The 15,025-nt window shown below is 57.4% G+C and overlaps 1 protein-coding gene across 3 annotated transcripts in view; it reads right to left on the reverse strand.

The window, feature by feature from the left end:
- LOC119958389 (cohesin subunit SA-2-like) overlaps positions 1-15,025 on the reverse strand; it is an 85,708-nt gene that overhangs the window by 65,213 nt on the left and 5,470 nt on the right. For 2 of the 3 annotated variants that reach the window (XM_038786885.1, XM_038786886.1), the window contains exons 3-9: positions 10,037-10,136; positions 7,741-7,866; positions 4,268-4,405; positions 3,970-4,107; positions 2,946-3,056; positions 2,240-2,336; positions 449-525 (exon numbers count right to left, since the gene is read on the reverse strand). In XM_038786885.1, the coding sequence (XP_038642813.1) occupies positions 449-525; positions 2,240-2,336; positions 2,946-3,056; positions 3,970-4,107; positions 4,268-4,405; positions 7,741-7,866; positions 10,037-10,136 (787 nt within the window). The remainder of the gene's footprint in view (positions 1-448; positions 526-2,239; positions 2,337-2,945; positions 3,057-3,969; positions 4,108-4,267; positions 4,406-7,740; positions 7,867-10,036; positions 10,137-15,025) is intronic. The other variant, XM_038786887.1, reaches the window with a different exon arrangement.

Genomic DNA, 15,025 nt, shown 5'->3' on the forward strand with positions numbered 1-15,025 from the left:
GGCGCACTCCAGGGGATGTGCAAACTCCACATGGACAGTGACCTAGAGCCGGGATCGAACCTGGGGCCTCGTCGCCATGAGGCAATAGTGTTACCCACTGCGCCACCGTGCTGCCTCATGAGACTGTTTCAGTATCCGACTCGTTGCGAATGATGCTGAACATCGTGCCGTCATCAGTAAACATCACCACTTCTGACCTTATGATGGAAGGGAGGTCTTCGATGAAGTAGCTGAAGGTGGTTGGGGCCTAACACCATGTACCCACTTTGGGCCCATAAACTCTAATAGCCTCGGCTGGCATGATTAATAGCAGCTCTGGATTCTCATATTCGCGGTTGGTTAACTGGTGAACAGTCGAAACCCTAGTTAGGGTGTTCCGGAGCACGGACAAGGCAGCCAGCATTCCCCCCCCCCCCCCCCCCCCCCCTCCGCCCACCCCAACTCGTACCTCGTCAAATTCCTCAGTCATCTTCCGGATTATCTCCGCGTTCTGCAGCTTTCGGAACATCTGCGAAGTAACCACACCTGGTGGAACGGAGAGGTCATCGGGCGAGTGAACCAAAATATTCTGAACAACTATAACTCTACTACCTTTCCCCCCCCTCCCCCTCCCCTCACCACCGATCTCACAATGCCCGATCGGGGAAGCAGGAGGCCATTCAGGCCCTCAAGCCTGTTACACGCGTGACGAATGTAGGAATTTCCCTACAACGGGATAATTAAAGCATCGTAAAAGTTTGGATCTGTCTGTGAGCAGACCAGCTCCTCTCGCGACGCAGTCTAGTTTTCAATGATTTTATCCGACAAGGCCGCCAGGTTAAACGGCCAGTTTGACGGGCAAGATTCTGCAGGCTGCTCCCTGCAGGATCTTATCTATCTCGCCATCTCTCCACTTCCCTCTCTTCCTCAGCGGTTCATCCAAGACATCTCTTTACAGCAAGTGTGCCGGGGTGGGAGAACTGTATTTAAAAAAGTGAATTCTGACCGGACATGGGTTTTGCTTGATAGGAGATACAAGATAGCAGTTAGGATTTAGTGTTTCATGTTGTTGTTGAGCATTGTTTTACTGGTAATTGTAGGCTATTATCTTTATGATATTAAAGTTAGTAATCCTGCGTTAGTAATGAAGTTTGTTTTAATAGACTATCCCTATTTGTGCCTGCAGTCACTTCTGGAGTGAATTATCTTTTCCTCACAGTTTTACAAATTGAATAAAATATTGGGGTTTCTGTCCGATATCCCAGCAACTGTTGGGAGGCTGGTCTGGGATCGTAATATTCAGGAACAGGAGGAGGCCATTCAGTCCCTCGAGCCTGTTATGCAGGAACAGGTGGTGTTCATTTTAACCCCTTTGAGCATCCAAGTGGTGGAACAAGTAAAAGGAAATGTAGTAGGAGGCAGTATAATTGGGGGGGGGGGGGGGGGCGGTTGGAGACAGACACTGTTCTTTGCAGCTAAGCGTGTGGCTCTCAAAGGCCATGTTGTCTGCCCCGTGCCAGGGTTGAAGACGTTACCATTGGGGTGGAGAGGAGCCTGAGAGAACGGGTGGGAAAGGAGGCAGTTGTCTACGTCCATGTGGGTACCAGTATATCAATCGGGACTAAATGAAAAAGCCCATTCACAAAACATAACCACCTCTGGATTACTTCATAAGCCACGAGTGGGTTGGCACGGGATAGGTAAGATCAGACAGTCGAATGCATGGCTCCCAAATTATTATTTTTTAAAATATAAATTTCGAGTGCCCAATTCATTTTTTCCAAGGGGCAATTTAGCGTGGCCAATCCACCTACCCTGCACATCTTTGGGTTGTGGGGGCGAAACCCACGCAAACACGGGGAGAATGTGCAAACTCCACACGGACAGTGACCCAGGGCCGGGATCGAACCTGTGACCTTGGTGCCTTGTGACGGCAGTGATAACCACTGCGCCACCGTGCTGCCCTGCGTGGGAGAAATTAGGTTTTGATTGATGGGGCGCTGGCACAAGTGCTGGGGTCGCTGTCCATGTGGAGTTTGCACATTCTCTCAGTGTCTGCGTGGGTATTTTAGTAAAATTTGTAAGACTGTGAGGAAATGATTCCTCACTCCAGGTATTTGGGGGGGGGGGGGGGGGGGGGGGGGGGGGGGGGTGTCTCCCATGAATGGCCTCCTGCTTCCTTTTCTCGCGATCTTGGGAATTCAGCTCTTGAGCATCAGCCTTGCTCTCTGGCACCGAGTGTGGCCTCTGACCCTCTCACCTTTACATCCACAGCAGTGGATGATGAAGTTAAATAGTTCCAGCAGACCGGCCTCTCTGTCCAACTTGTAAACTTCCAGCCACTCATCAACCAGCGTCTGTTGGAGAGACACACATCAGTTACACCCTTGGTGCATTCACTATACACCCCCCACCCCCCTCCCCACCCCCGACACTGACACACATCAATTACACCCCAGCATTGTTAGTGCACTCACTATACACACCCCAACACTGTCACATGTTGGGCAGCACAGTGGCGCAGTGGTTAGTGCTGCTGCCTCACAGCACTGAGGTCCCAGGCTCGATCCTGGCTCTGGGTCACTCTCCATGTGGAGTTTGCACATTTGCCCCGTTTTTGCGTGGGTTTCGTCCCCACAACCCAAAGATGTGCAGGGTAGGTGAATTGGCCACGTTAAATTGCCCCTTAAATGGAAAAAAAAACTGGGTACTCTAAAAAAATTTTTTAAAACCACTAGACACCCTCGCCACCCCCCCCCCCCCCCCCCCCCCCCACCACAACACTGACAGACATCAGTTACACTCACCAACGTCACTGTGTTCACTCACCTCCAGTATTAATGGTGTCTCTTCCTTCACCTCCCCCAACCCTCCACAGGCCCCTAGCGATGCTCCCCTTCAGAAGTCACACCCCCCCCCCCCCCCCCCCCCCCCCCCCACCTCATTCAGAAGTGGCAAGCACTGACCTGCATGGCGCTCTTGGCCAGTTTCACTGCCTCAAACAGGTTGCTGGCTTCCTTCTGCTGCTCCGAAGCAGCAGCCTTCCCGCCCGGCGCCTGCCTCGCTTTCCTGGGCTGCTGGAAAACAAAAAGAGTTGCCAGAACGATTTTTGAAAATAGCGTCAATTGCCCAGCACCCCCACAAGACACACACACTGAGCACCACCCATTACGGGCTTTACTCTGCTACAACCTGACCCATAGCAGTTGGCAGGGACTGGGCTGAAGTGCACCGGGAGTGATAGAGGGTCCAGGCAGAGGCCGATTTTATGTAATCTTCCAGGGGTCGAGGGTGTCACGGACTGGGCCAGCATTTATTGGCCAGCCCTCATTGCCCTTGAATTGAGTGGGTCCGTTCAGACATTACTCTTAACGGCCCCTCTGTAATGTCTGAGCGGACCCACGCAGTTCAAGGACAATAACATAATGTTCTATGTTCTAACTGCGTGGGTCCGCTGAGACATTACAGAGGGGCCGTTAAGAGAGTCAACAGCATTGCTGTGTGCAGTCACACGTCGGCCAGACCGGGGCAAGGACGGCAGATTTCCTTCGTCGAGGGATTTTCTTTTGTTACAATGGATGACAGTTGTCATGGTCACCACTACGGAGATGAGCTTTATCATTTATTACCCGAATTTTAATTCCACCAGCTGCTGTGGTGGGATTCGTAGTCGTGTAATGCCCCACACTCTCCCAGACTTGGGCCTTTGGATATTTAGCCCAGTAACACCTCCGCCCCCCGCCAAGCTCAGTTAATGTTGAGGATGGGTCAGGAATAAGTTTGGACAACTTTCCATCGTGATAAGAGCAAGTCAGGTTTGCCTGACCCTCCAGCTGCCCTGACTTTCCTCCACCTCTGACAACACTCCCTCTCATCCTTCTGTAACCGTGTGGCGCACTATATTTACGGAAACCAGGTCAAAGAAAATGTGTGGGGGGGGGGGGGGCTCAAAGTTCAAGATGCCGGTCTCTGCCCACCTCCGACACTCACCTGTGCCACGCCTTTTGGCCGCCTGCCGCCCGCCGATACGTTACTTGTTTCCCGATCGCTGTCCAGGTACAGCGAGCTGTTCTCTTTCCCAGCCGTCCGGTTACCCTCTGCCCGCACCTGCCTTGGTCGCCTGGAAACCTGCCAACAGATTGGGAGGACTTTTACAGCTGAAGCTAGGGGGGAGGGGGGGGGGGGAATGATTGGATTGCTCTGTAGAGTCGGCATTCATGCGATGGGCCAAATGGCCTCCACTGTGCTGTGGTGTTTCCAAGTAAAATGGCCGACGTGCTTCACTCACCTGCGCCCTGTTTTTAGACTGCGTGATGGTCACGCTCAGGTGACTGGCGTCCCGATCGCTGTCCAGCCACGTTGTGCCGGTCTCGTTCCCCAAGTTCTGGCTACTCTCGGTCAGCACCCGCCTGGGTCTTCGTGAGGGCTGGTAACACATGGAGAAGGTGTGAGTACACTCGGGGGGAGGCGCGGGTACACTCGGGGGGAGGCGCGGGTACACTCGGGGGGAGGCGCGGGTACACTCGGGGGGAGGCGCGGGTACACTCGGGGGGAGGCGCGGGTACACTCGGGGGGAGGCGCGGGTACACTCGGGGGGAGGCGCGGGTACACTCGGGGGGAGGCCGCGGGTACACTCGGGGGGAGGCGCGGGTACAATGGGGGGGAGGCGCGGGTACACTCGGGGGGAGGCGAGGGTACACTCGGGGGGAGAGCTGGGGTACACTCGGGGGGAGGCGCGGGTACACTCGGGGGGGAGGCGGCGGGTACACTCGGGGGGGGAGGCGCGGGTACACTCGGGGGAGGCGCGGGTACCACTCGGGGGGAGGCCGCGGGTACACTCGGGGGGGAGGCGCGGGTTACACTCGGGGGGAGGCGCGGGGTTACATCGGGGGGAGGCGCGGGTACACTCGGGGGAGGCGCGGGTAACACTCGGGGGGAGGCGCGGGTACACACGGGGGGAGGCGCGGGTACACTCGGGGGGAGGCGCGGGTACACTCGGGGGGAGGCGCGGGTACACTCGGGGGGAGGCGCGGGTACACTCGGGGGGAGGCGCGGGTACACTCGGGGGGAGGCGCGGGTACACTCGGGGGGAGGCGCGGGTACACTCGGGGGGAGGCGCGGGTACACTAGGGGGGAGGCGCGGGTACACTCGGGGGGAGGCGCGGGTACACTCGGGGGGAGGCGCGGGTAACACTCGGGGGGAGGCGCGGGTAACACTCGGGGGGAGGCGCGGGTAACACTCGGGGGGAGGCGCGGGTACACTCGGGGGGAGGCGCGGGTACACTAGGGGGGAGGCGCGGGTACACTCGGGGGGAGGCGAGGGTACACTCGGGGGAGGCGAGGGTACACTCGGGGGAGGCGAGGGTACACTCGGGGGGAGGCGAGGGTACACTCGGGGGGAGGCGAGGGTACACTCGGGGGGAGGCGAGGGTACACTCGGGGGGAGGCGAGGGTACACTCGGGGGGAGGCGAGGGTACACTCGGGGGGAGGCGAGGGTCCACTCGGGGGGAGGCGAGGGTCCACTCGGGGGGAGGCGAGGGTCCACTCGGGGGGAGGCGAGGGTCCACTCGGGGGGAGGCGAGGGTACACTCGGGGGGCGGCGAGGGTACACTCGGGGGAGGCGAGGGTACACTCGGGGGAGGCGAGGGTACACTCGGGGGAGGCGAGGGTACACTCGGGGGGAGGCGAGGGTACACTCGGGGGGAGGCGAGGGTCCACTCGGGGGGAGGCGAGGGTCCACTCGGGGGGGGGCGAGGGTCCACTCGGGGGGAGGCGAGGGTCCACTCGGGGGGAGGCGAGGGTCCACTCGGGGGGAGGCGAGGGTCCACTCGGGGGGAGGCGAGGGTCCACTCGGGGGGAGGCGAGGGTCCACTCGGGGGGAGGCGAGGGTCCACTCGGGGGGAGGCGCGGGTCCACTCGGGGGGAGGCGCGGGTCCACTCGGGGGGAGGCGCGGGTCCACTCGGGGGGAGGCGCGGGCGCACACACGGGGAGGGGGAGGTCGCGCGCGGGGGAGGTCGCGGCGGGGGAGGTCGCGCGCGGGGGAGGTCGCGCGCGGGGGGAGGGCGCGCGCGGGGAGGGCGCGCGCGGGGAGAGGGCGCGCGCGGGGGAGGGCGCGCGCGGGGGGAGGGCGCGCGCGGGGGGAGGGCGCGCGCGGGGGAGGGCGCGCGCGGGGGAGGGCGCGCGCGGGGGAGGGCGCGCGCGGGGGAGGGCGCGCGCGGGGGAGGGCGCACAGGGGGGAGGGCGCACAGGGGGGAGGGCGCACAGGGGGGAGGGCGCACAGGGGGGGAGGGCGCACAGGGGGGAGGGCGCACAGGGGGGAGGGCGCACAGGGGGGAGGGCGCACAGGGGGGAGGGCGCACACGGGGAGGGCACACACGGGGAGAGGGCACACACGGGGAGGGCACACACGGGGAGGGCACACACGGGGGAGGGCACACACGGGGGAGGGCACACACGGGGAGGGCACATCGGGGAGGGCACACACGGAGAGGGCGCACACGGGGGAGGGCGCACACGGGAGAGGGCGCACACGGGAGAGGGCGCACACGGGAGAGGGCGCACACGGGAGAGGGCGCACACGGGAGAGGGCGCACACGGGAGAGGGCGCACACGGGAGAGGGCGCACACGGGAGAGGGCGCACACGGGAGAGGGCGCACACGGGAGAGGGGCGCACACGGGAGAGGGCGCACACGGGAGAGGGCGCACACGGGAGAGGGCGCACTCGGGAGAGGGCGCACACGGGAGAGGGCGCACACGGGAGAGGGCGCACACGGGAGAGGGCGCACACGGGAGAGGGCGCACACGGGAGGAGGGCGCACACGGGAGAGGGCGCACACGGGAGAGGGCGCACACGGGAGAGGGCGCACACGGGAGAGGGCGCACACGGAGAGGGCGCACAGGGAGAGGGCGCACACGGGAGAGGGCGCACACGGGAGAGGGCGCACACGGGAGAGGGCGCACACGGGAGAGGGCGCACACGGGAGAGGGCGCACACGGGAGAGGGCGCACACGGGAGAGGGCGCACACGGGAGCGGGCGCACACGGGAGAGGGCGCACACGGGAGAGGGCGCAACACGGGAGAGGGCGCACACGGGAGAGGGCGCACACGGGAGAGGGCGCACACGGGAGAGGGCGCACACGGGAGAGGGCGCACACGGGAGAGGGCGCACACGGGAGAGGGCGCACACGGGAGAGGGCGCACACGGGAGAGGGCGCACACGGGAGAGGGCGCACACGGGAGAGGGCGCACACGGGAGAGGGCGCACACGGGAGAGGGCGCACACGGGAGAGGGCGCACACGGGAGAGGGCACACACGGGAGAGGGCACACACGGGAGAGGGCACACACGGGAGAGGGCACACACGGGAGAGGGCACACACGGGAGAGGGCACACACGGGAGAGGGCCCCCACGGGAGAGGGCACACACGGGAGAGGGCACACACGGGGAGGGCACACACGGGAGAGGGCACACACGGAGAGGGCACACACGGGAGAGGGCACACACGGGAGAGGGCACACACGGGAGAGGGCACACACGGGAGGGGCACACACGGGAGGGGGCACACACGGGAGAGGGCACACACGGGAGAGGGCACACACGGGAGAGGGCACACACGGGAGAGGGCACACACGGGAGAGGGCACACACGGGAGAGGGCACACACGGGAGAGGGCACACACGGGAGAGGGCACACACGGGAGAGGGCGCAAGACTTTGACTGAAGTCTGCCACCAAGCTGCCGTTACACCAACACCCACCTGCGGGGCACTCTTAGCCACGCTCACGGTCATGGCAACAGGGCTGGCCGCTTGCTGTATCCCACGATGGCTCTTTTCAACGGTCTCCGTCAACTCCGCCGGTGCATACCTTGGCCTCTTGGGCTCCTGGAAGTATACCAGCAACACAAGCAGATTGTAAAGGCCAAACATTGAGCTTGATGCCTCTGTAACAGCTCTCCCGTGTAATGCCTTCAGTCAACAACTTCCGTGGTCCCCAGACAATTCGCGAGTCTCTGGAATACTGGTCCGGTGACCATCTCTCTCCCCCATCTGCACCGTATCCCCGGCGATGAATGGGATGCCCGTTGCAGTCAGTCACTCAGTCACCCACCCCACCACCCCCATCACTGGTTGTCAGTTACCACACTGCCCAAACAGAATAGTTGATACATACATACACTGTACAACTGCTAAAATCCCAGCCCATCAAATTTTGGCAACAATGCTGGTCAGGGCAGTTTCATTACGAGTGTCGGTGCCAGAGAGGGACAACAGAGGAGGGAGGGAGGCAGAGGAAAGGGGAGACGGGGGGGAGGGGAGACGGGGGGGGGGGGGGGGGGGGGGAGGGGAGACGGGGGGGGGAGGGGAGACGGGGGGGGGAGGGGAGACGGGGGGGGAGGGGAGACCGGGGGGGGGGGGGGGGGAGACGGGGGGGAGGGGAGACGGGGGGGGGAGGGGAGACGGGGGGGGGGAGGGGAGACGGGGGGGGGGAGGGGAGACGGGGGGGGGGGGAGGGGAGACGGGGGGGGGAGGGGAGACGGGGGGGGAGGGGCGACGGGGGGAGGGGCGACGGGGGGAGGGGCGACGGGGGGAGGGGCGACGGGGGGAGGGGCGACGGGGGGAAGGGCGACGGGGGAGGGGCGACGGGGGGAGGGGCGACGGGGGGAGGGGCGACGGGGGGAGGGCGACGGGGGGAGGGGCGACGGGGGCAGGGGCGACGGGGGAGGGGCGACGGGGGGGCAGGGGCGACGGGGGCAGGGCGACGGGGGCAGGGGCGACGGGGGCAGGGGCGACGGGGGGCAGGGGCGACGGGGGGCAGGGGCGACGGGGGGCAGGGGCGACGGGGGCAGGGGCGACGGGGGCAGGGGCGACGGGGGCAGGGGCGACGGGGGCAGGGGCGACGGGGGCAGGGGCGACGGGGGCAGGGGCGACGGGGGGAGGGGCGACGGGGGGAGGGCGCCGGGGGGGAGGGGCGACGGGGGGAGGGGCGACGGGGGGAGGGGCGACGGGGGAGGGCGACGGTGGGAGGGGACGGGGGGAGGGGAGACGGGGGAGGGGCGACGGGGGGAGGGGCGACGGGGGAGGGGAGACGGGGGGAGGGGCGACGGGGGGAGGGGAGAGGGAGGGGCGACGGGGGGAGGGGCGACGGGGGGAGGGGCGACGGGGGGAGGGGAGAGGGAGCGACGGGGGGAGGGGGAGCGGGGGGAGGGGAGACGGGGGAGGGAGACGGGGGAGGGGAGACGGGGGGAGGGGAGACGGGGGGAGGGGAGACGGGGGGAGGGGAGACGGGGGGAGGGGAGACGGGGGAGGGGAGACGGGGGAGGGGAGACGGGGGCGGGGAGACGGGGGAGGGGAGACGGGGGGGAGGGGAGACGGGGGAGGGGAGACGGGGGAGGGGAGACGGGGGGAGGGGAGACGGGGGGAGGGGAGACGGGGGGAGGGGAGACGGGGGGAGGGGAGACGGGGGGAGGGGAGACGGGGGGAGGGGAGACGGGGGGAGGGGAGACGGGGGGAGGGGAGACGGGGGGAGGGGAGACGGGGGGAGGGGAGACGGGGGGAGGGGAGACGGGGGGGGAGAGGGGAGGGGAGTGGAGAGAGAGATGAAAAGATAGACAGACAGGGCGAGGAGGGTGGGGCAAGAGAAAGAGAGAGAGAGAGAGAGAGAGTGTGTCTGTGAGAGAGAATGAGAAAGTGAGAGGCAGACATAGCTGAGGGAGGCCCCGGGGGGGGGGGGGGGGGGGGGGGGAAGGCAGGGAATGGAAGGAGAGGGATGGGGGTGGGGGATAGGAGTAGAAATACTGGGAGAGAAGCCTAAATGAAGCAGTTGTGGGTACAATTGTCGGCCAGTTTCCGTGTGCCACTGATTGCTGAATTGGCGGGACTGGACGCTCAGCTTCGCGATGAAGGTTCTGATGGGGAATTAAACCCAGCAATGCCATTTACATCCAGAACACTCAAACTGGTTGGGACTGGGGGGGGGGGGGGGGGGGGGGATCCAACACCAACTGAGAGCTGCAAGCCCCCCACCCCCGTTACCACCGGCTGCCACACCTACCGGAGCCCTAGGCGGAACTGAGGCCAACTTCTTCTTCCCTTTCTGCAAGGTCTCCTCGAAATCGCTCCCGGTGTCCGACTCCGATTCACTCGACACCTCACTGGGAGAAAGCAGGAGGGAGGGACAGGGGGGTTACAAAAACAGAAAACACTGGACAATCTCAGCAGGGCTGACAACATCTATGGAGTGTCATGTGTGTACCTTTAAGAAATGGGTGTTTATAAATGGGTGTGTATATAAATATCTGTAGTGAGAGAACCTTTAAGAAATGGGTGTTTATTACTGCAGTGATGTCAGAGAGTGGGTGGAGCTGTCAGCTTTTTACTTTCGTTTTAGGCTGTTTGCTGCAGGGTGTGTTTTAGTTTTGTTTTCAGAGCTGGTAGCTGCAGTCACAGCCAGAAGGTGTCTGAATCTCTCTCTGTAATCTAAAGGCCATAAATCAATCCTTTGGTGATTTGGTGTTGTGAGTTGCACATGCAGTACCAGTAGGAGGTCATTTGGGAATAAAGAAAACTCAAGCTAAAATCCAGAAACATTTTTATTGGCCTGGACGACATAAAGATGTAGTTAAACGGTAGCATGGTGGTTAGCATCAATGCTTCACAGCTACAGGGTCCCAGGTTCGATTCCCGGCTGGGTCACTGTCTGTGTGGAGTCTGCATGTCCTCCCTGTGTGTGCGTGGGTTTCCTCCGGGTGCTCCGGTTTCCTCCCACAGTCCAAAGATGTGCGGGTTAGGTGGATTGGCCATGCTAAATTGCCCGTAGTGTAAGGTTAATGGGGGGATTGTCGGGTTACGGGTATACGGGTTACGTGGGTTTAAGTAGGGTGATCATTGCTCGGCACAACATCGAGGGCCGAAGGGCCTGTTCTGTGCTGTACTGTTCTATTCTATAATTAAATCTCGTCAATCATGTCACATATGTCAAGTGATAGGGAAACCTCAAGCAGTGATAATACCCGTTCCAGCATTTGAGGAACCTTTTACAAGGGTCCGAATTGATTGCGTAGGACCGTTTCCTTAAACAAAAAGTGGGAATCAATATCTTTTAACTATAATGGATGTGTCTACGGGGTTTCCAGAGGCCATTCCAGTACGTAATAGTACAGTTCAAAAGATTGTGGAGGACTTACTTAAATTATTTACTAGATATGGACTACCCACAGAAATATAATCGGATCAAGGATCAAATTGTACCTCAAAGTTATACAAAAAAGTTATGGATAGTTTAGGAATAAAATAATTTAAATCAAATGCGTACAACCAGAATCGTAGGGAGCGTTAGAAAGGTGGCATCAGACATTAAAGACAATGTTGAGTGCTTATTGTCACGATTATCCAGAGGATTGGGATGAAGGAATTCCATTCGTACTGTTTGCAATTAGGGATGCGCCTAATGAGTCAGCCAAATTCAGTCCTTTTGAACTAATTTTTCATCATGAGGTAAGAGGTCCACTTAAATTGATTAAGGAAAAATTGGTGAGTGAGAAATCGGAAATTACATTATTGGATTACGTGTCAAATTTTAGGGAACAATTAAATAGAGCAGGGGAATTGGATAGACAACATTTAAAAGTTGCACAAAATGTGATGAAACGGGTGGTGACAAGAAATCCAAAGTTTGTAGTTTTGCCAGTGGAGATAAAGTTTTAATGTTGTTTAGCAGTGGTAGGTGAGCCTTTAAAAGCTAGGTTTTGTGGACCTTATCAGATTGAAAGGAAATTAAGTGAGGTGAATTATTTGGTTAAAAACACCAAATAGAAGGAAGACTCACCGAGTGGGTCATGTGAATATGCTTTAAAGGTACTTTGAAAGGGAAGGAGAGAAAAAGGAGGTTTTAATGATTCTAACTCAAAGTGACGAACCAAATTCAGATGACTGAATTTGATATACCTCAAATTAAATTGGAAAATGAGGATGTTCTTAAAAATTGGGATAAATTGTTGAGTTGCCTTCCAAAGGAAAACGGACTGACCTGAAAGAGTTATTGAAATGAAGTGGGTTGCAGCCAATGGAGCTCACCCACAGTGATGGTACCAAAACCAGACGGTACCCAACGGTTGTGTTTGGACTATAGAAAGGTTAATGCAGTTACAAGAACGGACTCTTATCCTATCCCACATTTGGAGGATTGCATTGAGAAAGTGGGACAATCAGATTTTATTTCCAAACTGGATTTACTTAAAGGTTACTTTAAGGCAGGTACCTTTATCCGAAAGGGCGAAGGAGATTTCAGCTTTTGTGATTCCAGATGGTATATACCAATTCAAAGTTATGCCATTTGGCATGAAAATACCCCCAGCCACATTTCAACGGTTAACTAACAAAGTCGTTGCAGGATTACCCAATTGTGCGGTATACATAGACGATCTGGTAATTTTCAGCCAGACATGGAAAGAACATTTGAAACATCTGATGGAGTTATTTTCGATCGACTTCAGGAGGCGGGTTTGGTGATAAACCTAGCCAAAAGTGAATTTGGAAAAGCCCAAGCCCAAGTCACTTTCCTTGGCTATACAATCGGACGGGGTCGAATGGTCCCACGGGATGCGAAAACTAAAGTTAGAACATAGAACATAGAACAGTACAGCACAGAACAGGCCCTTTGGCCCTCAATGTTGTGCCGAGCCATGATCACCCTACTCAAACCCACGTATCCACCCTATACCCGTAACCCAACAACCCCCCCCCTTAACCTTACTTTTATTAGGACACTACGGGCAATTTAGCATGGCCAATCTACCTAACCCGCACATCTTTGGACTGTGGGAGGAAACCGGAGCACCCGGAGGAAACCCACGCACACAGGGGGAGGACGTGCAGACTCCACACAGACAGTGACCCAGCCGGGAATCAAACCTGGGACCCTGGAGCTGTGAAGCATTTATGCTAACCACCATGCTACCCTGTTGGGAGTTTCCAATACCCTCAAGACGAAGGGAAGTAATGCGATTTCTTGGCATGAGTGGATTTGATCGAACATTTGTGCAAAGGTTTTGTAGCGTGGTTGCTCCACTGATGGGCTTGCTGAAGAAATGTCGAAAATTTCAATGGACAGTGGAGTTTCAACAGCCATTTGACTGCCTGAAAGCTGTGATAACCAATGCTCCTGTGTTGGAGAATTACAAGGGACTCTGTGATCAGATTGAACTAAAGAATCTGACTTTAAAGAGAAATGCCGAGGCAGGGAGAAATGGTCGGATCGTGCATAGACCTTCTTGTTCAAAGAGACTCAATTGAGAAGGATTCCAGTTGGAGGAAAAAGAACAAAACTGAACTATATTGGTGTACCTGTTTGCATGTGTTGTTTTTTTTTTAAAACGAGAAAGTATATTTACTGTGTGCATTTCTTAAAGAGTGGTGAAAAATGAAACCATCTTCAAGTTGATGGTTTATTTTTTTCTTGGGGGGAGGTGTCATGTGAGAAATGGGTGTTTATAAATGGGTGTGCATATAACTATCTGTAGTGAGAGTACCTTTAAGAAATGGGTGTTTATTACTGCAGTGACTGTAGAAGCCAGCTATTTTCTATAGGTAAAAGTGATCGGTAAAAGATAACTATTCAGCATTAAGCCCCAGTCTATTAAATACCCATTTTAAATCTCACTCATAACCTCAGGTCATTTCAAAACACACATTCAGCATTTCAAAACATTGCTTCAACAGACCACAGCATTATAGATTAAAAACCACATTCCTGTGCAGCTGACAAGATAAAGTAACCCAAGGACAAAGCAAGCTCCATGGCAACAGCATAGAGACCATTGTCCTAACAAGCAAGTCAGCAAGAAACTGGTTCAAGCTGTATGCGAGAAGGAAGACGAATCGCATTCCATAGCTCATACAAGAATACATTCAAGTTAATGTTGCACATTACAGACAGACAGCTAAACGTCGAATCAAACTTATTTGATTCTAACCCAAACCAACGGGATTATTATTTAATACGATAAAATATTAAATCATGCTGCTATGCAGAGAGACCTGGGTGTGCTAGTGCATGAGTCACAGAAAGTTGGTTTGAAGGTGCAACAGGTGATTAAGAAGGTAAATGGAATTTTGTCCTTCTTGCTAGAGGGATGGAGTTTAACACTAGGGAGGTTATGCTGCAATTGTATAAATTGTTAGTGAGGCCACACCTGGAGTATTGTGTTCAGTTTTGGTCTCCTTACTTGAGAACGGACGTACTGGCACTGGAGGGTGTGCAGAGGAGATTCACTAGGTTAACCCCAGAGCTGAAGGGGTTGGATTATGAGGAGAGGTTGAGTAGACTGGGACTGTACTCGTTGGAATTTAGAAGGATGAGGGGGGATCTTATAGAAACATTTAAAATTATGAAGGGAATAGATAGGATAGATGCGGGCAGGTTGTTTCCACTGGCGGGTGACAGCAGAACTAGGGGACATAGCCTCAAAATAAGGGGAAGTAGATTTAGGACTGAGTTTAGGAGGAACTTCTTCACCCAAAGGGTTGTGAATCTATGGAATTCCTTGCCCAGTGAAGCAGTTGAGACTCCTTCATTAAATGTTTTTAAGATAAAGATAGATAGTTTTTTGAAGAAGAAAGGGATTAAGGGTTATGGTGTTCGAGCTGGAAAGTGGAGCTGAGTCCACAAAAGATCAGCCATGATCTCGTTGAGTGGTGGAGCAGGCTCGAGGGGCCAGATGGTCTACTCCTGCTCCTAGTTCTTATGTTCTTATTACACAGGGGTATAGCTAAATGGCTAAAGACTGATAGTCTGCACTGGCTCTTGGAAAGAGCACCCTACCCAAGGTCAACACCTCCACCCGTATCCCCATAACCCAGTAACCCCACCCAACACTAAGGGCAATTTTGGACACTAAGGGCAATTTATCATGGCAAATCCACCTAACCTGCACATCTTTGGACTGTGGGAGGAAACTCACGCACACACGGGGAGGATGTGCGGACTCCGCACAGACAGTGACCCAAGCCGGAATCGAACCTGGGACCCTGGACCTGTGAAGCA

The sequence above is a fragment of the Scyliorhinus canicula genome, chromosome 29 (genome assembly GCF_902713615.1).
Source record: "Scyliorhinus canicula chromosome 29, sScyCan1.1, whole genome shotgun sequence".
NCBI lineage: Eukaryota > Metazoa > Chordata > Chondrichthyes > Carcharhiniformes > Scyliorhinidae > Scyliorhinus > Scyliorhinus canicula.